Below are 25,054 nucleotides of genomic sequence, written 5' to 3'. Positions count from 1 at the left end.
TAGATATAAAGAGTGAATTTATCCTTTTCACTGAATCTAATTCAGAAGTGAGAAAAAAAAAGTTGTTGGATAAATTCAGAACAAAGAGAGTTTTGTTTGCCCTTAAGATCTTCTATCTAGATCTTGATTAATTGGTGAGATTTATTGTAATTTTCTAAATATATATTGGTATTGCATATGTCATCTTGATTTTATTTTAATTTAATAACATATTCTAAATTTATGTATTCGGTAGATCCTAATTCATTCGATTTGTAACATTCTTTTTTCCCAGGGTTTGAAAACTCTGTTTATAAATTTTTGTTAACAAAAAAATTGTGAGTAAACTATCAATCTACCTTTTTAAGATAAAAAATTATATAATAAAGACACGAACGATTTTGAACCAAAAGGATATAGAAACAATATAATGTTATCTCATTTTCTTTCATATATACCTCAAATTAATGGTTTTCGCATATTGGCATATTGGCTTTCGATTTAGTTTGAGTTTTGCTGGTTTAATAATATTAATGAAAATAAATATAATCAATTTTTGAATTAATACTATAATTTTATGTATATTTTGAATATTTGATATAAAATCATTGATTAAATTTTATAAAAAAAATATCCCTAGCCTTTCTATTTAATTATTTCACAATTTTGTATTTTCATGTCGTTTTATATAGGTATTTAAATACAAAATGAGTCATATTGTTATCTAAATACAATAAATCAAATTAAATAGCGTAATAAATAAAATAATCTATTAGTTTTGGTTTTAAATTTATAATCAAACAAACTTATAATTGGATAAAATGTTACACATGCTTCATTTTGATGTCTTGTGTTAAACTCATAAAGGCATCCGCATTGAGTTTTTCACCAGAATCTTTCATAAATTACATTAATATTCATACCACAAATTTTTTTTTCTTGTTTTTTTTTTCTTTTGTAAACTCATTATACCCTCTTTGCTGCTCTTTCAGAATCATCAATAGTGACTAATGAAGGGGACTCGACGGTCGCATTTCAAACCCACAAACTTTGAGCTCCTCAACATCCTTCACTGGAGACTCGTTAGAGGCAAAAGATGTAGTTTCATAACCGACATGCAGAATCTGTACGAGAGAGCACCGTGGCTTCTACAGCACGTAAGGCATGTTAGATTCCGCGAGAACGAATGGTTTTACTTCGTCAGGAGGAATAAACGTCCAGGGATGCAAAAAGCTGACTCGACGAGACCGAGCAGAACGGTCGGTGAGTCAGGTATATGGAAGACGAGTGGTGTTGTGGCTCAGATAAAGAATCAAGATGGAGCTAACGTCGGTACTAAGAGGCATATAAGCTTCAAAGCTAAGAGTGCAACAGTGAAAGATGGGATCACAACTGGTTGGACGATGCATGAGTTTGTTTTAGATGAACCGTGGTTTCAAGAAGTGGTTCTGTGTAGAATTAGGTTTTATAAGCGTAAAGACAATGCTCAATATGCTCCAAGATTCTTACCTATAGTGATTGGACGTGAACGGGGAGACAGTATTCATCATGGTGTTGCTGCTGCTGCTGGTGAAGAACTTCAATACTCGAACGCTCCGGTGGAGACTCATGAAGCTCAAGGGATGGAGCAGTGGACTGGATCTTGTTCTCGTGAGGTTGTCTCGTACTTGGCTCGTCAACAGATTATGGTACAAGACTCAAACTATACAATATTGAATGGAGGAGGTATGATGCAACATCAAGACTTTGGGTCCTATGGTCAACACTTCTCAGTGAATGGAAGGATGGAGAAACACCTAGACTTTGGTTCTTATGGTCAGCTATCAGGAGAATTTTTAGGTCAGCAGCAAGATCATATTCTTGCAGGACAAGCAACCTATGTCTCACATATGGAGGACCACCAGCAGCAATCCCATAACCTTTTGGGGGGACATGGGACGGATCCTTCGCACTCGGCTCAAACCATGGAGGAGGATCAGCAGCAATGGAATGGGTTTTGGGGTCCATACTCGGCTCAACCATATGATCAAGGCATGATGGAGAATCAAGACTTTGAGTCTTCTGCTTTAGGTTTGGCTCAAAATCATCAGTGTTCGGGACAGAACAATGATCTCTCAGCTCTTTCAGAACCTGCTGCTCAGCAACAACATTTAGGAGAAGGCTCAAACTTATCTGGACCTTCACAGGTTCAAGTTATGATGAATCAAGCTTTGGTGGAGCAGCATTATGTTCCATGGTCGGCTCAGGCAAATGATCAGTATAAAGAACATAACAATGAGCTCCCAACGGTTCCTATGGAGACTCAGCATCAACAACATGACAATGTCATTATAAACTCAGCTGCTCAGCTACATCTTGAGGCACAAGACAATGTTCCTTTGATAAATGAAACCATGGAAGCACAAGCCACAGATCTTCCAGTGAACCAAGGTATAGATGAGTCACATGGAGGCATTGTTGGCTCTCCTACTTACAGAGAATTGTATCAAGAATTTCTTGGAGAGGAAGAGATGGGTTCAGAGATGGATAACATTTGGAATGACGTTTTGAATGAGGAATGGGTTCAAAAGCTTGGAAAAAACACACCAGAAGAAGAAGAAGCTGAGTTAATAGCTGATCTAACAAACTGTGAAACTTTTGAGTCTTTCTTGGACTCCTTATTGTCCAACTAACAATATAGTTTAAACATCCTTATATCATTCATGGATTCATGACTCATTAGCAGTTTGAATAAACTAAAAACTTTTGTATTTTTGTTATTTGGGTTTTGACAATATGTCCATTACATCTCTGTGAATGTCAATTATACTTGCTGAACCCGACCAGTATTTTCCTTTTGAAAAAATGTGCAATTTATTCAAGTAATAAAATCGTTTTTATATTTGTTGTTGCATTGTATCTAAGTTTTTGTTTAGAAATAAAGCACTAGTTTTTCTCTATCTTGTATCAAACCATCTCGATAGCCCTTTCTCTATCTTGTGTCAAACTGGACCAGTATTTAGTATGGTTGGTGAATGAAACAGAGCACTGGTGTTGTTCTTAGAGCTAAGTGCTAAAATGTACAAAGCTAGAGTTTCAGACAACAAAGAAGCTTAAATTCTATTTACCTTAGCAGGATTTCTATGGTTCTCTCAGGACAGAACCTGGCTTGGCTTCACCATTGCCTTCATTCAGTCCCTTACCAAATCTTTTTGTTTTCTAGATAAAAAGTCTTAAAGATTGACATGACATGACTTTACAGATTATTTCATCTGTGGTACTATCAAGAAGCAAACATCGAGATCTTTGTCCAGGTGAAAGAATGTTTATGCACAAATGCATCTTCCCCAAGCAAAAACAATACTCTCTTCGGTTTTTAATACATGGTGTTTTTAGAGAATTTTTTGTGTTCTAAATTAGAAGACGTTTTCAATTTTTAATGTAAAACTTATTCAAAAATTATGTTATATGTTTGCGGTCTATTTTGTAATTAGTTACATTGTGTTTAGATGAATAATTAATAATATTTTTATTTAAAATATAATAAAATATTTTATTAATCTACGTGGACAATCTTAAAACGACATTTAATTAAAAAATGGAGGGGGGATTGGTCACTTGGACGACAACATACTACTTTGGTCTACACGCCGTTCTTGACCAACCTTGCAAGATGGTTCTAGGAAACTATTAGTGATGTTGACATTATAAAATGATATTAGCTCATACACAGAGCTATTGTTTTCTACATATATAGTTTCTCTTTGAGTATCCTATATATTCCCATCATCACTCTGAGTCTCTGACAGCTAGTGCTCCTATAACATACAACACTAGTCAACATAAGCTCAATACATAACATAACATGTGAATATGATTGCACCGGCACACGTTCTCTAACTACACCTAATTTGTAACCATCAACTTCTTTGATCAAAATTTCATTTACAATCAAAGGCTATAACAAGAACAGAACTAGAGTTGTCCTGTCTCAAACTGATCAGTGATAGTTTCCAACAACTTAAACCCAAAAAAATGTTTAAATCTTTGTGAAAACGAAACCATTAAAATCTGACCTTGAAGATTGAGTGAAACCCACGCCTTCTTCACCGGAGACGACGTCGACGTTCTCATAGGAGAAGCAACGGATGCGAGAGATGAAGACTTAGAATCTTGGAGCTTCCAGCTCCGGCTACGGAAGTCGCGAGAGCCGCCACCATCATCCTCGTGGCCGCCACCAAACAAAAAAAAAACGAAAAATAAAATAAAATATAAATTGCGAGTCCTTTACTTTTAAAAGCCCTTTAATTATAAAATTTCCGACTGGTCCTTTTAGTTATAAAATCTCATTTAATTTTGTAAAACGGGTGGACCCAACTAATGGCCCGATAGACTTAAATGACAACTTCTAACCTTATGACCCAGTCCATTAAAATAAGAAATACACGTGTCAGTTACCATTTCGTATCTTTCTTTTTGTGTTTTGAGTATCAAATGTTTGACTTTTTCTTTATATGTGTTGTGAGACTTGTGACCAATCAAGTACACGTGTCGACAGAGTTGTGTTTAGACAATGCGACAGTGATGGCCACCACCACGACGGAACATATCTAAATCCATATGGGCTAGAGACGAAATGATTTCTGCTGTACACAATATTTATTGTTTCAGAATGTTATAACACATCATATTAGACCACCTATCAAGTGGGTATTGACTCGAAAACACTATGGAATAGTATGATTTATACAATTTATCTTTGTCAACAGTACTATAAATTTGTTTCTCTTTTTTCCAATCAGACACATTAATATAGTTTGAATTGATTTGCAAACTTTTGTAATGCAAGTGTCCATTGCCTTTAATTATTTGCTTGGTAGTACAGAAAGTTCTTTTCACTTCACATGCTCGCATGGTTTCCAACCCCCCTTAAGTGAACGTAAAACAAAGCTTTACGTTTTAATATATAATATAATACACATAACTAATTTTACCAACGAATATATGCCAAATTTATTATTTTTTTGCTTTTTTATACTTTTTCTAAACCGATTATAACTGCTTCAAAATAATATTACAGTCTTTTCTGCTGTGATTTTTTTGTGAGAGCAGCCTAAGATCGAAAACGACGTAAGCTTAAAGGTAAAATGCATTTAAAACATTTCGAGATTGGAACCGAAAAAGACAAGCATGTCGTTGGAGCGATCATCCTGCATAGAATGTAGATAGCTTATGATGCTTATCCTGAATCATTTTATCGATACAATGAATAAAATAATTTGAACATGATAATTCTAGTGAACAATGAACCTACCTGTACAGTTTTTCTTTCTTTCACGGCACTTTAATTTTTTTTTAACCTCTTGCAGAGAGGTGCAATCAAACTCGTATTCAAAGAGTTTGCAGAAGTGGCAACGTGAGCGACGTTGACGAATCTGCACAACTATAGGTACAGTTATACCAACCATTCATATTTATATATACACAAGGCCGTATCTGCTTGTATATATCATTTAAATAAGTTTGGTTACATTATTTGGGCTAGACCGTTATAACATTTATGATGCATGTGCCTACCAATACAATGCACAAATTTAACAACTTTACGACGTGGCCGAATAAATATAAATGATTCCTAAATAATAAATAATTTGCCTTCTATTTTTTACTATTATTAGGCATTGTGGACCATTGTTTTATAAATGTACAACAACGGCAAAAGCAAAATCATCTATATATATATTATGAGCAGGGCTGGATTTAAGAGGTCATAAACAAATTTAATATTAATTTTAATTAAACTTTTGACATTTTAAGATTACATGATCTATATATAGTAACTTTAAAAGAATCGGAGAATCAAAACAAATGTTTCATCCGTGTCCAGAAACAGCATTATAATATCAAACTAGAAAGATAGTATACATTACCAAGAAATAGATAGTTACATACATTTACGTTACATAATTAAAAACATTTACGTAACATTATATAATAATATAAAAAAAATCAATGAAGCATTTGGTTACTTTACACCGAAAATTACACACTCAAATCCTGAAAACATATTTAATTTTTCTTCACTACGCCATTATTACCAGCCAAGATCAAATACTTGTCTTTCCTAGTGAGATAGGTGCATTCAAAATCCAACGCCTTCCCAATCGCGCTCTGAACATGATTAGCCACTTCAAACTTCAACTTCCCTTCGGGATCTTGACACGTGACGCCAGGGACAGGGTCAAGAAACTGAACAGTGTAGGTAGGATAAGGATCCATGAGGAAGAAAAGCGGGTCAAATGCCTTAAGGCCACTTGCCGTTGTACCATAGAAGAAGGTTGCGGGTGACGTAACTGCCACGGGAACGATGACGTCACTAATCTCGGCGAACAAAGGACTAAACCTTAGCAAGTAAGGTTCTCTACAAGTGGTTCCTTCAGGACAAACCACGAGATCCCCTTCGGCCAATAGTTTCTTCATGGCTTGTCCGTCGCTGACACGATCACGAGTCAGTCTAACGGTTTTGATAGGAGCTAGAATCTCAGATACTCTACTCAAACTATACGTTACTGTTTTGATGTTTTTCTTTTTTAATGCGAATCCAACATAGAGAGGGTCCAATAAAGTTCTGTGGTTACACGCAAAGAGACAACCTTTGCGTTCACTAGAGTTTAACTTTTGAGATGAGACGTCGTCGATCTTGACGGTTAGTCTGCAACCGAAGAAACTTAGGATTGGGATTGATAATGTGTAAGGGATGCAAAGAGAGACAAAGAGTCTAGCTGCTGCGGCTAAGACTGCGAATGGACCCCACATGAACAAGGCCAGAGTGTTCATTAGGGTTGGTCTGATTGCGAGACGACCATCATGAAAGATCAGTGGTTTAGGGTATTGGCTTTTTGGTAGGGTTTGCCAGGTTCTCTTGTCGGATCTCTTCACAAAATAAATCTCCTGTTTAAAAGAGAGAAAAATACAAGACAATCAGTTGAATATAACATGAAAACAATGAATGAAAATACCTAACAAGATCAGTTTTTAAGTAATGAAAATTTCTAAACCACAAGTTGTAGTCATGGCTAATAACTACGTCTGCAGATTGTGTCGTCGCTTCATATTCGTATTTAATGATATAAGAGGCCATCGTCTGTTTTTGTTGCTTTCTATGTTTATGTTTCGTATTTGCAATTAATAGAAATATAATGTTAAGGTGTGTCTCGTCTCTCTCAACCTCACCACTTTTAACTATTTATATCCTAATGTCGCTTTTACTAATCAGGTATGAGTCTAACAAATCATATTATTCGCTTCATGGATATATTCCTTTATATTTAAATGATGTCCTTTTCATTTATGCGTCATTATAACATAAGATATGTTGAAAAGATATGTTGAAGAAATGAAGATAAATAAAATACGGACCTGGCAAAACTGAGAGAATAGATATCGGTGCAGAGATGTGTTGTAGGAAGTGATACCAATAACACGACCAGTGTTTAGTCTCTCTTTACGAACCAACTCATCAAAGACAAGATCATGTTTGGTCTTATCCTCCATGATTCCTAAGTAATAACCACCAACGACCTTCATTTCTCTACCCACAACAACTTCAACCTCCAAGTAATCTCTCAAGAACCCTTCGATCATAACTTGAGGAAGGTCATAACTCACAACGATTCTCTTCCCTCCTTTCCTTAACACTTTGAACATTTCGAGCCCGACATCTTCTAGGAAGTGTTTAGGCAAAACAGCTCCCCCCGCTCTAAAACCATCTTTCTTGATCCCAAAGAAACTCACCATTACCATCACTTTCACACCCATCTCGTGGCTCAACATCAAGGTTATCAGTGGGTAGAGAATGAAGAGGATAAATGACCTTATCACCCCTCCCGCCTCGAACGCTACTAGCATGAAGTAAGGGAAGAGAGAGTCGGATTTGAGAAGAGATCTTTCTAAGTTAAATATCAATGTATCGCGTGATAGGTCAGACTGAAGGAGAGTAGAAGGGCATTTTTGGTATTTTGGTTTAGGATTCCGCCGGAGGATAAACCGGTAAAAGAGAAAGACAAGAGATTGAAAAACTGAAATCTTAACTGCCATTTTGTGTGCGTTTGCAGAAAGCTTTTTTTGCTCCATTTGTGTTTGGTTTTGGACAGTGCATGTCAGAGAATAGTTGAGGGGGATATTTATATAGCAAGATCATGACGAAGTTACCCACCAGCGTGTTGAGTATTAACGGGAAAATGCCATTGATTGTTAACGTACAGCTTGCATGATTATACATTAAATGAGATTATCAAGTGAACATGTGAAATAGTATATTTGAAAAGTATACGTACGCGTGTCTGCGTCGATAATTTTTCTTTGTCGCATATGTGTCAAAAGGTTTTGGTTATTTTTGGGGTTACGTTAAATAACACGAGTCAAAGTTTGTGTATAATCGGAGGTTAACACATATGTACGTGATTACAAGTCTTGTTCCACTTGTGTGTATTCAAATGTTGTCATCATTTTTAAACTGAGACGTCATTAAATACATCATATAGTATGTTCTTTTACATATACGGACCAAACGATAAACTATGTGGTAGAGATCCGTTTAATATTGCGTATTATTCTCTTGGAATGATTATTACGCATTTAAATTTCGAAGTACTATTATATCTCCTACTTGGAATGTTTCATTAAATGGTTAGAAAGTCCAAGAACTTAATTTGACTAAATTAAAACTAATGATAGAGATATCGTAGTAAGTATATTGATTGATGTGTGACAATGGATAGGAAGTCCAAGAACTTAATTAATTTGACTAAAAAAACAAATGATGGAGATATCATACGACTAGTAAGTATACTTGATATTGATGATGTTTTAGGACAAGTTGATTTGTAAGTTTGATATTTTTGTCTTCGAGAAGGGAAATCAAAGGGTCCACCTACATACAAACTACTGATAATTCGGATTATCTTGAAACCATAATAATCAAACCATAATATCAATGGAAAAACTGTCCTACAAATATTGGCATATCTAAAAATTAATTGTTGGTCCAAAATTAGTTGTTAATCAAACGAATGTGGTCCAAAAACTTAAAGATCCAATTAATATTGCAGTGCATCACTTATTACAAATCTATATAGGATGTATTCAGGAACTAATTCCGAGTATATAAGAATCCAAGCTTGGAAATGACAAGTACTCTGTTTTTTTTTCTTCATATTTTAAAAGGTGATTTTCTTGAAAAATAGCAGTACCTCTTTAGTAAAAGGGGCACTATACTTTTTTTTTTTTTTGTAAATTGGATTAAAAGCTTTTTCAAAAAAAAAATTGGCTTAAAAGGGGCGCTATATTTATAGAGTTATATCTCTTTAGGAATATGATCATGGATCTTGGCTCATGCTAGCGATATCCAGTATCGAGTATAGATTTGTGGGTCGACTAGCTAGTAGTATGTTCCAAGTGTTCAACTATTATTTTGTTATGTTTTCCAAATGCCCGGTGCATATTTCGCACGGTTGTAGCGAATTTGGCTTTGTGGATGGCTGTTTCTCCATATATTTATATTCCCTATGCACATTAAAAACCACCTTCACCTGTCACATACTGTACTAAAAACATAATTTATTACTATTGAATTGTTAGCCCCTAGCTTATAATATCAATACTCACTATGTTTTAAAAACTGTATATTAGTTTATCGTAGAAGTATATATTAGTAAATTTTAGGATATATTAGAACTATATAATAGTAAATTTTGATTATAAATGCATATGCAATATTTTATGTGATTGTATATATTCCTCATGATGTTAATAAGATTTCAATAAATATATTTAATTTTTTTTCAAATTTAGAATTTATCATTATTATCTAAAATTTCATTGTAAACGTTAAAATATATATTTTAAAACCATCACTTTATAATATGTATCTTTTTAAGCAGAGAAAATATGTTTAAACGTATTTTGATGATTGATTCAACCAGAAACCGACCCTCAATTTGAACCAAAACTTTACAAAAATATAACGAATACGTATTTATATAAATATGCAGAACAACAATAAAAGCATGTGCGGCATAAATTAACACCGAGAAGGCATTAGGATACTCATAAGGTGAGACATCATATATACAACAAGCAGAAGAAGCATACAAACAAGTGGCAGAAAAAGGAGACCTATGAATGATACCTTTTGTTGCAAAGAGAAAAGTTCCACCAAAGACAAAGGATCTTATATCACCAGCAATCCAGCATGGCCTGATCATATCCTAATCTAGCATATGTAATTCAATAAATAAAACGCTTCTTTCATTGAGGGAAAGATCTAGACTTTTTACTCTAATTGCTAGAGCATTTTTTCAGAGTTCTAACCTCTCTTTCCCTCACTTTTTGGACTTAGTTTCTATCATTTTGTCAAATGGCATTTTCTAGTTATCTTCAGTTCTTCATCCTTTTTATCTCTTCTTTCAGAAAAATAATATATTATTTCATGAATCCATCTTTTCCGTAATATGGTAGAGGCCCATTTTTGTGTCGATCTTGAGGTTGTAGAGGTTACAGATAATTTACTAAGAGTTCAATAAATATTTTTTACAAATTTAAAATTTTATATTTTTGTAAACTAATTTTTAATTTTTTTATTGGCTATAAGCGAATGTTTCATTTAGTTACCGATCATAGACATATGACATGGAAAGTAATAGAAATTTTAATCACGATAAAATTCTTTTCTTTTCTATTTTTCATTGTTTGCATAGTCAGTTTGTCTTTCATACCATTGAAATGTAAAGGTTGGAGAGTTTTCCGAAATACCATTGCAACATGTTTTCCGGATTTTAACATGTTAATAAGTTTTATAGGAGTACTATTTATCTCCTAAAAGACAAAATAGTCCCAAAATAACGAAACATTTTGACTTTTAAGAATAATCTATTTTCTATGGGGAGATAATATTTAACATGTAGAATTTGAAACTGTAAAAAGAATGTGGAGATTTACAGTTAAAACGCATTGAATGCTAATGAGTCGCCGACCTCGCTCATAGGGAATGTGGTATGTGCGTGAGCGTGGGATAGGGATCTACTTTTTAACTTAACTATAGTTTTCTAAATTTGGTCAACTTGTAAAATATTCGCCTTTCTGTTTTCGATATATAAAATCCTTAAGGCTTTTAATACATAAAAGAAAAGGGAAATCACATTTTAAACACCGAAAGTGTCGTGTCACTTACTAGCATTTTAAACACTGAAATTTTATTGCTAGTACTTTAAACCTTTAAAATGACATCACAACAAATTTCCAACTACTTTTTCATGTTCATATACGACCAATATTGTTCATTTTACAAGTTAAAATGATGGTGTACCAGTTTTAAAAAAAATACATCAAAATTCGAATAAATTGGAAAATTGGAAAAATTGTAAAAAATCAAAAATTCTAAGATTTTGAAAAAATATAAAAATTAAAATTTCAAACGTTAAAATTAAAATAAAATTTTTAAAATTCAAAAATAAGATAAAAAATATTAATAAATAAATTTTTATAAATTTATTTGTATTTATATATCTAGGGTATAAGAGTTTTGTCTCTTTAATGAAACATTTTGGTCATTTTCTTTCTTAGAAAATCTTTTTGGGACAAAAACTTAAAATGATCTATTTGAGAGAACTATTAGCCCCGCATGTGGCCACCATCAATTAGCATGTGGTGAAATCGGCAGCCCCCGAGATGCCTTCTGCGGAGGTGTATTTAGGCACTAATCGGAGTCCGTAAGGTGTCCGGATACCTGGGTTTTCAGAAAAAAAATTAAAAGTTTTTGATGGTGGCAATTTTTGATATATTGTTTTTGATAGTGGCAAGGTTTGATATCGCCATAAGTGACGGTCACTGTCATTGGATGCAATTTTAAAATGAACTAGGTGATAACCCGCGCCTTGCGCGGAATAAAATTATTAATTTCAATATTTATAAGATAAGAAGATATTAGATCTATTTAGTGTGGACATCGATTTGGTTTTAGGTTGGATTTTTTTCAGATTTAACTCTTTTAAAATATAACAACCATACGGAAGCTGTATTTATTTTGGTTTGTTCGATTAAACTGATTTTCATTTTTCTTTCTTTCAGTGATAGATATGCAGTTGGAATATATATCGATTATTGCAAACTTTATGTAAAAAACTTGATATCTTACCTGATACAATCAGTTAGATTTAATGCGATCATCTTCATTTTTAAATAAATATATAATAAATATCTTAAGAAATCATTAATTGAAAGATACATCATTCTTCTATAGAATTCGGTGTAGATAATCCTCCATCGAAAATTCATAGGCTTGAGTATATGAGTGTTTCAAACTTATTATATTATCAATAGCTAATAAATAAGGGCGACATACTATAAGTTATAAAAAATAGAAAATTCAAAGTTTTTATTAAGTGATCAGAAAAATTCGCCAGCATCATCGTAAATATTGTCAAAATTTTAAAATAATTTTGATTATTATTTAAGTCAACCTCGGAGTGGTATTGCCGGCTTTTGTATCTTAATGTGACCATTTTAAAATATTTTTTTCTGAGTCACTGGGTTTACTGGTTCAACCGCGGGTCCGGGTCGGGTTTTAAAACACTGGTTAAAAGTGTTATTTTAGAGTTCTTTGTTTTGTTTCAAAAAAGAATCGGTTACGTACGTTTCAAACTTTTAATATATTATCACACTCAATTCCAATATATCGAGTTAGCTGTAACATGAATATATTTGCGAGTATGAAACAATTTATCTTCAAAATATGTAAAATATCACTCTTTCAAAACATTGCTATGGGCTAACGAACTCTCACATTGAATCTGATATTTACATTTCAATCAAACTCAAGGTTCTTGAAATATCAGAAATCTTGTGTATATATGTTATTAGATTATTCCTTCGTAACTTACACATAAACACCTTAAATTATTATATATTCAAATAATTTCACAGAATTAAACCAAAATTGAAAAAAACACTAAACATAAGAAAAAAAAAAGCACTAAGTCGAAAACAAATTAAACGTAAATCAAAATCCATATTTCTATCATCATCATCACCCGCACCACCATTAAGCTTTGTCTTCACTCTCCGGTGAGCAGATGCGTAAGCATCACCACCGTACCACTACCACAATGCAACCCTTTCTGTACCCTAAACAATACAAAACCATATAGAGAGAGAGAGAGAGCTTGACAGGCGAGTTCATGGGAAAGAGAGGCTGAGAAGAAATTGATGACCGTAGGCGTCGTTGTCTCTGCCACGCCACCTCCGCCGAGCTTCCGCTTCACCCTCTCCGTTTCCATTGAAGTCAAAGAACGAAAAAGAGTTTATAATTAACGTATTTTTGTTGTGTTTTTGCAACTTCTCTAAAAAGTTAACAGAGACGCAGTTTTTGGTGTTGCATTATTTTTATCTCGTGTGTTTTAGAATTGAAGCGTATAAGGAAATAAATTGTGAGAAGGACTATCAAATCGACACGTGGCAAATGTAATGTGAACGCATTAAATGCAGTGCATCTCTTTTAATATATAAGGGATATGATTTTTTTGGTTGAATATTTATAATTTTAATTTTTAAGTTTGAATTTTGAATTTTAGTTCTAATTTTAGAATTTTAGAAATTTTAAAATTTTATTTTAATTTTGACATTTTAATTTTAGATCTTATTTTTGAATTTTTAGAATTTTTAATATTTTATTTTATTTTTAAGTTTGAAATTTATTTTTTATATTTTTATATTTTTTTACAATTCTTCCATATTTTATGTATTTTTATTATTTTTCTTATTATTTAAAAATAAAACAAAACTGATACATCATTATTTTAACCTGTAAAATGAACAATATCGGTTGCTTGTAAATAGAAAAACATCATTGGAGATTTGTTATGATACAAATATCACTTTTAAAGCTTAAAATGATAACAAAAAAAAATTCAGTGTTTAAAGTGCTACTAAATAATACTTTTTATGTTTTAAATGTGATTTTCCCTGCAAGAAGATAATCAATTATAGCTAACGTGATACTGATATAGATTACGAAAAAGATAAAACCGAGTAGATTAAGCTTATATTACACATTTACATTCCAGGAAACACATGATATATATAGCTAAGAATCATAAATATTCATTAAGAGATTTAATTTAAAATATTATAATTTGGAGATTTTTTTTGGAACACTAAAATTTAGAGATATATGTTTATGTATATAACTTCTAAAAATTTAGAAGTTGAAACTAATAATTCGCTAAGATATGCCTAGATCCGGCCCTGATGATAGGAGGATAGTTATATGGCTAAATATATAGAGAACCAAATCAACCTAAACCACAAACACCCTCCATGCCTTCTACAACCATTGTTTCCACGTCTTCGTTGGACCAATGTTCATTGCATCTCTTCAACCTTCTGCGATGGCTTGATAGTCTCATTCTTTGAATTTTCTAGTCAATATAGATTAGTCCACATCATCCAAAGATGCAAATGAAGCAAGAGGATTTGCGTGTTCCACTACCACACCTGCACTACCAGTTTGCGATAAAACAAAATTTACTGGCGGTTACATTACAAAGATTTTAACTTTACAAAGTAAAAGAGATTTACCGACAAAGCTACTAACTTATGTAAAGAAAAGACGAACCTATATATTCAGACCAGTCTAGTTTTCGATTTGCATATCCGCCGTACGAATTATTCAATGCTGGGAACTTATGCTTCAAATGCTATAGAGCTATCAACATTGATTTCACCATTATTTCCCTAACCTACTCACTTGGATTCTCACGTACGATCTTACTTACCTATGGACTTTCACTTCTTCTTGTTATCCCGGGCAGTATTCTTGCCAAAAAACTTTTGTTTCTTTTGATAAACTAAATAATAATACTTCCCTCTGTTTTAAATTAGATATTATTTTAAGTTTTTCATATAAATTAAAAATTGTTAAATGTTCAGTTTTGCTCTTATTTAACTATTGAAATTGTATAACATTTATGTTTTTTTCTTAAATTAGTTAGGTTAAAATATAAATCAATAGAAAATACATTAAAGTCACAAAACACACATAGTTGTAACAAAAAAATTAATATATAACAACACTTAATTTGAAATGGATGGAATAGTATATTAGTACCGAAAACAGAAGAAAACATAAAATATTTATAAAAAGAGATAACCATTGACTTTCAAGATCCAATATAAAAGGGTCAATGCATAAAAAAAAGAATCCAACATCATCACTTGCATAATTTTGTGAGTCAAGGCCGTGACTAACAAGAATACACAAGCTAGTCTGACACATATTTGGCATCCTGAGGTGGATATTCGCATGAATCTAATACAGTCTTCTTTTTTGAAACTTAATCTAATACAATCTTGAAGTGGAGAGAATTGACTAGAGCAGCATGCACCATGGACGGTGGCATCGGAAAGCAAGATCTCTTTTTAAAAGGGAAAGCATAAAGTTGAAGATGAATTGGCTTAGATACGCCTTAACTAGTTTATATTAGTGCATGATCTATCCGCGTAAACTGGATATCAAAAGCACGTACATTACTCTTTTATATGAACTTAAGATTGATATAAATACTAATTATATTCTGTTGTATTAAAAAAAAAAAGCACAGGCATATGTTATCTAACTCAAGTTTGTTTTTTTTTAGTTAAAATTATGGGCCAAAACTCATAATTTTTTTAGCGAAAGGCAAAATCGGTTGTTAAATCTTCTCCCGTAGCTGTTGAAACTCGAACATGGCATTTTTTTAAGAAAAAGGTTTTACGAGTAGAATTAAGAGCATCTTCAAGGGGACTCTATTTTTTCCTCTATAATTTACACTAAAATAGAGTAGCTCTATTATAGAGTTGAATTTGCTCCAATGGTTCACTCTATAATAGAGTTACTCTATAATAGAGTGAAATATAGAGTAATCTTATTTTTTTACTTCAAATATAGAGTGAAAAAATAAGAATACTCTATATTTCACTCTATTATAGAGTAACTCTATTATAGAGTGAACCATTAGAGCAAATAGAATTACTTTATTTTAGAGTGAAATATAGAAAAAATTTAGTGTAGCATTGGAGATAGTCTAACAAATCAAAATTATGTTAAGTTGATTCATTGGTCCTTCCAGCATCAATCGAAAAAACAACAATCGAAATGTGTTAAAGCTATATACGATTTTTAGAAGATTTTTTTATTTATATGATTTATTTATATTTTTATCAATAATTATCAATTTTATATATAAGCTACAAATTTATATTCTACAGTTATATTATACCATTTTTTATTCAAAAACAGTATGGAAAAATCCCAAAATAACATTAACTTAATTATTTTTAAAATACCTTCATTTTTAGTAATTAAGGTTTAGAATAAAGTATTCAGGGGATGGAGTTAAAATATAAAAAAATTAAGATTTGGAGTAATTTTATCATTTTATCTTTAAATAGTACTAGTGTGGAGATTTTTCTCCTAAAGGTGTTTTTTTTTCCTAAGGTGTTATTTTATCACAAAACTTTTCTTTGTGCTACATAAGAGATTTGACTAAATGAAACATATATACACCATGACCAAAAAACTAAGCTAGCCTCTTAATTGTTCGCATGATATCACACCATGAAGAAAGCTTCATCAAAGTTTTACTATTAGCTTCATCAATTATCATCATCTGCTTCAATTTTTCTCAGAGATATTGACGCCTATAAAGCTCTGAAACAAACAATGCAAAGCCTGGCATCATTACCATCAACCATCATGACTTCATCAGCATTATTATTTTAGGTCATAAGACTCAGTTGCTGTACAAAGCCTAACCCAAAGAAGGTTTAGAGATTCATCCATAACAACATATATATACACGCAGAGACGCACACGTGTGAGCACAAGAACAGAGCAAAAGGAACAATAGAATGATGTCAAGAATAAAACAAAACATAAGTACTGTCTTTTTGGTTTTACATTACAAGAATCCCAAGAGAACTAACTCATCTGGTAACTTCTCTTGTGTTCTCTTCATTGTCTGCACCCGAGACTCTCTTATACCTGAAATTTTACACAGAAACATCATCAGTTCCAAGACATTGCTCTGGTCGTTAGGGGCTAATAGTAAGGATATTCACCTGAATGTCGTAGTTGGACTGGGATCGATTCTCTCACGAGGAGCAAACTCATTGTAGAACTGAACAGAGACCATACGGTTATTGTCTGGTGCTGGAGAATTGCTTGAACCCAAACTTGCATTGCTTGTAAAGAACCCTGCAAAATGAGAAGTTGAGAGAGTCTAATGAGATAACAGAAGCTTAGGTCACTTAATAACACAGAACAAAAAAGAGATACCTAATAAACCAGAGATCTCCAAAGCTAGAACAAGAAAGGTGAGTAGTGTGCAGTTGCTGAAGAACCAATATTACACAAATATTAAAACCTTGTATGTTCTGTTATAGACACTACTCGAAAACCAAACTTAGGCTTTGAATGGTAACAGACGAAACAGCACCACACCGCAGTTAATAGTAAAAAAAAAAACTCTTTAAAATATATACATATGTATCAATATGTTTTTGTTACTATTAGTTGCGGAGTCTTTAACATAGCGATTTTGAGTTCTTCAAAGCTTAAAAATGGTGTGTTTTTGTGTACCTTGAAAGATAAGGAAGACGAAGAAGATAACAGTGACTATCATAGCCAAAATGCTACTGCAAGGAGAAGAAGACTTTGCTGCTTTCATCCTTCTCATACGTTCAATCCTAGCACGCTTCCTCATAGCGAGCTCCGCGATCTCCCTCATCAGCTTCTGGTCGTTTGCAGTCAATAAAGGACCTTTTGGAGGTCTAGGAGGCTTGGAAGAAGGCTTCCTCGTCTTCTTAACCTTGACGCTATCGAATTTTCTATCCGAAAGGTCTAGACTTTGGCTGCTTCTCTCTCTCCTCTGCTTCCCATCTCCTCTCATCAAGGGGTTTATCAGACCATCATCAGCATCATCATCAGAAATGTTTTCAGACCGGTGGTCATAACTCAAACGCCCACTCCAAACCTGATCCAGAACATCTTCTTGATTGGTTGTTGTTATATCTTGTGTCTCATTGAAGCCAACACCTTCCTCAATGTCAACACCAAGCTCTTCTTCTTCTTCTCCTGAAACTATTTGATCCATCCCCACACAACACTCAACTTGAAAGAGTTGCTTTTTTTATGTCCCTTTGTCTTCCTATTATACACAAAAAAAAATATTAGCATAACAATCAATCAAACAAAACTGCAAATAAAATCAAAATCAAAACTTGATACCGACAAATGTTAAAATGGTAAATTTAGCTTAAAAAACTAACATAACCGAATCATTTGAATCAATCCCATATGCAAACAACAAATGAACCCAGATTCTAGAAAATAGTCTCTGCTTTATTAAAGGTTTCAACTTTAAAAGGAAACTGGAAAAGAAAAAAAAACAGGAAAAGTCTTTCAGACAGAACAACCTTAGAAACTCACGGATTCGAGCATAATCGCTGGGAATGTCGGAAGCCCACGAGGCTGCGAGATACGAGGAAGACAAAAGGTGAGGACTTTGAAATCTAATTTTAAGGAAAGAGAGAGAGTAATTCAACCCAAAATTAGGGTTCATATGAGTCAAAAGACTAAAATGGAGACTAAAGTTTGATTCCTTTTTTTATATTTTGTTTGGTCTCTCGACTATATCCGTTTGATTTTTTTTCTATTTATATAAATAGACAGAAAATACAAAAACACACAAGAATGTCTTTTGGATTTTAATGTCGCCGAACTAAAAATTTAAATTTGCTTTAGAATTTTATTGTTTTCGGCGGTCTCCTTGTATTGTTTTTTTCTTTTAGATATTTTAATTTTAGAGTAGGAGATTAAAACATAAAAATACAAAATACAAATACCAATTATTGTCAGTTAACCACTAAAAGTGGATATATGTTAGTTCCAATCCGCGTATAATAACATGGTCAGAAAAGACTCATTAGCTAGCTCCACTAATGACTAATCCCCACATGGATGAACATGTCTCAAATTCTTAAAATTCTTACAAAATCAGGACAAAGAATTTTACAAGAAACTTTAAGTACAACTGCCATGAAATCCTGAAAGATAGATGTGTAATAAGAGAAATAGAAAAATATTTGGTTTCAAACATATCATGTAAGAGCATCTTCAACAATAGTATTAGGAAGAGTTCTCAAATTTTTTTTCAAAGAAAGGATAAAATCATAAAATTAGGAAAGAGAATGTTAGATTCGGGTTTATTATAGGCTTCCAACTCAAAACCAATTGGCAATTAGTGGATTGACCCTAACCCTTTATATATTACTTAATGTCCCATTGATTTTCCAATGTGGGATACATATCCCTTAATACCCCTCCTCGAGATGATGGCTCTTATCGGCCATAAATCTCGGAAACTTTTTTAAGACAGTTATACTCGGTCGAGCGAGTCAATTACGACCTATAATACCCGGTCGGGTAGGGTTAATATTAATTAGGGGTTTAACTTTATTAGGATCTGGGCTCTGATACCATATTAGATTCGGGTTTATTATGGGCTTCCAACTCAAAACCAATTGACAATTAATGGATTGACCCTAACCCTTTATATATTACTTAATGTCCCATTGATTTTCCAATGTGGGATACATATCCCTTAATAGAGAATTAGTAAAAGTTCTGAAATATAACTTTTTAGAACCAGTTAAGAAACAAAGGCAACAAATGTCACCTTGTTAATTTATCAAGAGTTATAAAAAATAAATATATAATTATATGATTAGAATACTAATATGTAAATATATATATTATTTTTAGAACCCTTCATCCCTTCCACCGATAATGGTGAGTCAATATTGTTTGGTGTTTCAAAAAAAAAAAGTGAATTTTGTTTGAAAAATAAATGTTCAAACAAGGAGTAAGCAAAGTGAGATGAAATCCCAGTTCTGCTCCACATACCTACAATTCGCCCATTTATAAAAACTAGAGCTTTTCCCGGGCTACGCCCGGGTTTATTTTTATAAATTTTTACTTTATTTTAAAATATTAAGTTATTTATATTTAAATATGTAATATATATTTTTCACAAATATAAATTATTAAAATGAAGTGAAACTTATTAGAATGCAAAAAAAAAAATGATAAAAATACACATTACATTATTTAAAATATTATTATAGTAGAAAATATGTTATAAATCTTATTATTTAATTGTTTGATTTCTTAACTCTTTTGCTCATTCTATTTTTCTGATTCGTATTTGTATAATTAGTGGCTAAGAGTTTAAGTTCTTACCAATAAAACCAAATTTTCTTTGACCAAAAAAAAACACCAAATTTTCTAGAAGTATACATGAAAAATAAAACTGTTGAATTTTTTTTCTAATTTCAAAAATGGTGGATATAATATATATTTTTTGCAAATACCTTGATAAAAGGTAAACATGTAATTGCTTATTAGTAAAAATAAAATGATTTTGTGAGATGGTTGGTAAGTGATCTGTGTGCTTTCCACAGTTTTTTTTTTCACAACTCCTTTAATTTACCAATCATGCTTTAAGAAAATAATTTAAAGCTACAACTTAAAATTTAAATTAATAATATATTAGTTTTTCAAGTCAATTTTTCTAAAATTTTATAATGTTTTTGAAAGTTATTAATATAAGTCTACATCGATAGAATCTATAATTACAGTAGAAAAGCTTACAACATACATCCTAAAGAAAAACAATTAAAACCACAGTCAATCAAACACTTTTTCTCTATGTCGTTCTCTGCGAAGTATTATTTTTTAAAATATTATTAGCGTTCATGAGGTTCTTATTTTTTTATCATCGATGTTCTAAAAATGGAGATAGAGGGCATTGTAGATATTAGATACTAATAATATAATGTTAATCAACATTATGTACTAATGACTGTTGGTTATTGGTGTATTTCTGATACATGTATTCTCCTATTGAACCCCCATTAAAGGAAAGAAAAATACATGCTAATCAATATTAATAGTAAAATACTGAAAAAATATATAATACCTGGAATAATATTTGGTATGAGTCATTCCGAGTTTCTAGGATTTTAAATCATCATCCACTTTGTAACTAAACCTAAATTAACCTTATCCTAAACAAAATCTTCTTTGCACCAAAACGGAAAGCCGAGCCATATATGATTGCATCCAAACCTCATTATAAAAAAGTGATATATTTCCAATTTTCTCTAACTCTGTGTCGTATTTACTATATAAGGAAAATAATGTGACAAAATTAATGATAAACAAAGCTTCAGTAAGTCTGCTGAGAGTTAAAAAAAATTTGTAGTCATTTCTTACTGCATGGCAATAGCGGACTCCTGATATAAACTGCTGGAAAAAATAATTTGCCCAGCAAAAAAAATATGAGCACAAAAGTTGGATATTTATAAAAGCTATTACAAATGATCAACATAATAGATCACATATCTCATTTGTTTCCCATGCTAGCTATTACATATACAACATCTACGTATATTTCCTTTTCTTTATGCTAAAATTTGTTAGCCAATATATAACTCAACTGTAAAATTACTAAATTAGAGCTGGATATGGACCATTATAGTCCTTTGTAAGTAAAAAGTTTAACATTGTCATTCTCATTCGTCAGGAAAATCATCAAAGAACATATCAGGGACTTGTAACATGGCAAAAAAGAGAGAGAAAATATTGTCAAAATTTTGAAGCATACTTCTCTATTTACACTCAGGTAAATTCTCAAAATCATACCAGAATCTTTCTCCACCAGACGTTTCTTCATGATCTGCACCTCTGAGACATAATTCAAAATTGTAAGCTTAAGAATATGGCACTTCAAAAAAAGAACATAACAAATATCTCGAGGGCTTCACATAAAAAAATTGATATTAACACTTACAGTGTGACTTTCTTGAAGAATCTCATGTTACACGTTAATGGAAGATCGTGTGAGTCCACAAACACCCTCAATAAAGCTCAAATACTGAGGAATCTGTTCACAAAGCACCACAAAAGCGGATAGCAATACAAAATAGAAAAACAAATCTCTTGAAATGCCACACCAAGAGATACTTCTCTCACCAGCTTCCCGTCAAAATAACTTTGAAAACTCGTTTACATAAACATATGTTCTTTGTCTTTTAATTAACCACATCATCCTTCCCCATGGATCAAAACTCGACCTCACGCTACAATAAGAGAATTAAAAGTAACAGTTTAAGAACAATATATCATTAGTGGATCAACATTGTGTCACCACTTTTTAACAGATACAAATCATAACCTGCTTGGATTGTTTCATGGATATATACTATTCCAACAGATGTCTTCCCTCCAACGTACCTCTATTAAGAAGTGGGGTGATGCCAATGAGTCCAAATACTTGTTGAAAGTTATTCTGTAAAACTCATTGTACTCCACTGTTGTCACCTCTTTATAGTTATGGAGCTGCAACAAATAGAAATAAACTCTTTAATTGGTTCCATAATTTCGATTCTTAGCGCACATGAGATACATAGAGCAGTCCTAAATCCTTACCCAAATTGGTTGCGTCTCATTAGCAAGCTCCCACTCCCAGTATTTCTCAACGACCTTCTTGGTCTTTTTTTTCTCGGTTACACGTTAAAAAGTAGTGAGCAACGATACTTGAACATCTAGCTATTCCCTGATTCGGATCAATATATTTCTCTGATGCTTATCAATATAATTATCAGAACATGATAAGAGAAGAAGGTATACCTCAGTTTGGTCATCTTGCTCATCTCATTTTTCCGGCACAGCTGAATCATCATCAACTTCAACCTGTATAAGAGAGAACCAAGCATCCAAATAAGAATCTTAGATGTTTTCTGACATGTAACTCAACTACATAGAACATTTTTCCCTTGCAGGCAGAGCATTGGGGCATTTACGCCATGATTAAGTTCAGATATTTGTCATCATGTTGATCATACCTGTTTTGTGTATCCTTTTTTCCTGCCACGTGTATATAGTGAGAGAAACAAACTGATAATAGTTTTTCACGAGCTTCTGAATTCGCTCTGGTCCTGCAAATCCCTTTTCATGCTGGTTCACCTCTCCTAAGAAAAAGAGGTAGTTTTAGATGAAGGGTTTTAATGACAGAACAAATACTTGAACTGAGCTACAAAAGAAATACCAAAGCATAAAGAACTCAATATGCAAAGTAATACATGTTCTTGTAGAAATTATTAGTTGAGGATCAGTGTCTTCCTTAATAATAACTGCTTGAATCTGCTTCTCCTTCCCATATCATATACTGTTTACCTGTTTAGCGAGTAAACCTTATACTTGTGAGTAAATCAGACCAATGAGATTTCAAGAAAGCAGCTGAGTTAGATTAAGCACCATGAAATAACAACGATTCTCTTTATTATATCTGTCTAGAATACAAAAACTTTTGACAAAGATCAGCATAAATATTTAGAAGACATAGTCAAAAATAGGAATGATTAAACGAATAGCTTTACCTGGAAGAGCAGTAACCTCTGTTCCAAACAATGAATTATTGTAAGAAGCAGATTGATACTGAAGCAATGAAATATTGGCTCAAAAGAAATTTGATGAAAACTTAAAATTTAATATCAATTACGTATAGAAGCAATAAGACTCTCTCAGCAACTCTGGGATCAGTGAAGACAAAAAAACAAAAATAAAAAACAAAACAAATCCAATCTTTTCCGACGGGCATGTCTAAAGTCTCATCCTTTCACATCCCTCGGTCGACAAATGGCTCATCCTTCTCTCCATTGCCGAGCTCTCGAGCTCTGTTTCAACGTTGCTCTCAACAGGCTTCCCACGAATCCAAACCCTCTGTTTCAGACCCAGCCTTCGCTCTCCAACGCTTTGGTCGCGGCTCTGAAGCGAGCACAGGCGCATCAGAGGAGAGGGTGCGTGGAGCAGCAGCAGAGCCAGCAGAACCAACCTACATGATTCCATTTTCATTCTGCAGCAGCGTTTGTTACATCTAGGATTAGGCTGTTGAATGCTTTCACTTCAGTCTCTATAACCACAGCTCTGCAAAAGAGCCTTCTCTTTCTTCTACCGTCTCTCTCTCTCTCTCTCCTTCTCCTTCTATGAATCATCGCACAACGTGAGTCTTCCCCAACTCCTCCATGACGATTCTCTCTGTTCTCCTCACAACCCTCCTACTCTCTCTCCCTCTCCCTTCAACCCAAGACCTCAACGCCGATAGAGCCGCTCTTCTCTCTCTCCGTTCCTCCGTCGGCGGCCGCACATTCTGCTGGGACATCAGACACACCTCGCCGTGCAACTGGGCCGGCGTAAAATGCGACAACAACAGAGTCACCGCCCTCCGTCTCCCCGGCGTCTCTCTCTCCGGCACCATCCCGAACGGTGTTTTCAGAAACTTAACTCGTCTCCGAACACTGAGCCTCCGTCTCAACGCCCTCGCCGGCTCTCTCACTCTCGATCTAACCACCTCCTCCGATCTCCGTCACCTCTACCTGCAAGGAAACAGATTCTCCGGCAAATACCCGAGAGCTTGTTCAGTTTCACTAACCTCGTGAGGCTTAACCTCGCTGAAAACAGTTTCACTGGTGGAACAGATTCTCCAGTCGATCTGACGGAATCATAATGGGCGTATTGATTGATCGGAACGAAACAATTGATTGCGTAGGATTGAATCGATGGAGTCTACGGTTCTTTTCTCTTCGTTCGGAGAAAACGAAGGGGTAAGGGTGAGGAGGATCGTCATCTTCGGAGGTCGGGTCAACTAAATGATTCTTGTCGCACCCCGAAGCCCGAGTCGCAATTCCATAAAGCCCAAAGCTTAATCAGGAAGCCCACGAAATTTTTACTCGACTTTAGGCAAAAGAAAACGGTAAGTATGACGTGTATAAACAAATGAACCTGATTGGACTGAATAAAAAATCCTACGTGGCATGCTGTGTGCTCTGTTTATTCTGCTTTTAGTAGTGTTAGATTGATATTTATTTTAAATTAGAATTAAATGTAAATAAACGATTTATCAACGTTTTATTTATTAATTATATTTTTGTTCAACAGTAT

At 33.3% G+C, this 25,054-nt stretch overlaps 3 protein-coding genes across 4 annotated transcripts; 1 reads left to right on the top strand and 2 right to left on the bottom strand.

Annotated features, from left to right (window-relative positions):
- The first annotated feature begins 930 nt into the window (after window positions 1–930).
- On the top strand, window positions 931–5,991 carry LOC103836792. The gene has a single exon (XM_009113085.3). The coding sequence runs from the start codon at window positions 990–992 to the stop codon at window positions 2,649–2,651; it is 1,662 nt and encodes a 553-aa protein (XP_009111333.1). The 5' UTR covers window positions 931–989; the 3' UTR covers window positions 2,652–5,991.
- Window positions 5,839–11,831, bottom strand: LOC103836791 (probable glycerol-3-phosphate acyltransferase 3). The gene is made up of 2 exons (XM_009113083.3): window positions 7,378–11,831; window positions 5,839–6,909 (listed from the first exon to the last, which is right to left on the bottom strand). Exons 1-2 carry the CDS (start codon window positions 8,089–8,091, stop codon window positions 6,028–6,030), a joined length of 1,596 nt encoding a protein of 531 aa, XP_009111331.1. The 5' UTR covers window positions 8,092–11,831; the 3' UTR covers window positions 5,839–6,027.
- Window positions 11,832–16,732: 4,901 nt separating this feature from the next.
- LOC103836790 lies at window positions 16,733–18,721 on the bottom strand. 2 transcript variants are annotated; one of them, XM_009113082.2, is made up of 4 exons: window positions 18,482–18,721; window positions 17,633–18,200; window positions 17,113–17,248; window positions 16,733–17,035 (listed from the first exon to the last, which is right to left on the bottom strand). In XM_009113082.2, exons 2-4 carry the CDS (start codon window positions 18,144–18,146, stop codon window positions 16,978–16,980), a joined length of 708 nt encoding a protein of 235 aa, XP_009111330.1. In that variant the 5' UTR covers window positions 18,147–18,200; window positions 18,482–18,721; the 3' UTR covers window positions 16,733–16,977. The 2 variants fall into 2 exon arrangements, with proteins under 2 accessions (XP_009111330.1, XP_009111329.1); XM_009113081.2 differs by having other exon boundaries at window positions 18,469–18,713.
- Between the last annotated feature and the right edge of the window lie 6,333 nt (window positions 18,722–25,054).

This window comes from Brassica rapa, chromosome A09 (genome assembly GCF_000309985.2).
Source record: "Brassica rapa cultivar Chiifu-401-42 chromosome A09, CAAS_Brap_v3.01, whole genome shotgun sequence".
NCBI lineage: Eukaryota > Viridiplantae > Streptophyta > Magnoliopsida > Brassicales > Brassicaceae > Brassica > Brassica rapa.
The sequence above is the reverse complement of the archived record's forward strand: the minus strand, read 5'-3'. Positions and strand labels throughout refer to the sequence as shown.

Bases quoted from the DNA above. Each gene is read 5' to 3' on its own strand.
- LOC103836791 (XM_009113083.3), bottom strand. From the start codon at position 8,091: ATGGAGCAAAAAAAGCTTTCTGCAAACGCACACAAAATGGCAGTTAAG. The intron at 6,910-7,377 runs GTCCGTATTTTA...TCTTTTAAACAG, and splicing joins TATTCTCTCAGTTTTGCCAG to GAGATTTATTTTGTGAAGAG.
- LOC103836790 (XM_009113082.2), bottom strand. From the start codon at position 18,146: ATGGATCAAATAGTTTCAGGAGAAGAAGAAGAAGAGCTTGGTGTTGAC. The intron at 17,249-17,632 runs GTACACAAAAAC...CTCATTTTGCAG, and splicing joins CGTCTTCCTTATCTTTCAAG to GGTTCTTTACAAGCAATGCA. The intron at 17,036-17,112 runs GTGAATATCCTT...GTAAAATTTCAG, and splicing joins AGTCCAACTACGACATTCAG to GTATAAGAGAGTCTCGGGTG.
- LOC103836792 (XM_009113085.3), top strand. From the start codon at position 990: ATGAAGGGGACTCGACGGTCGCATTTCAAACCCACAAACTTTGAGCTC.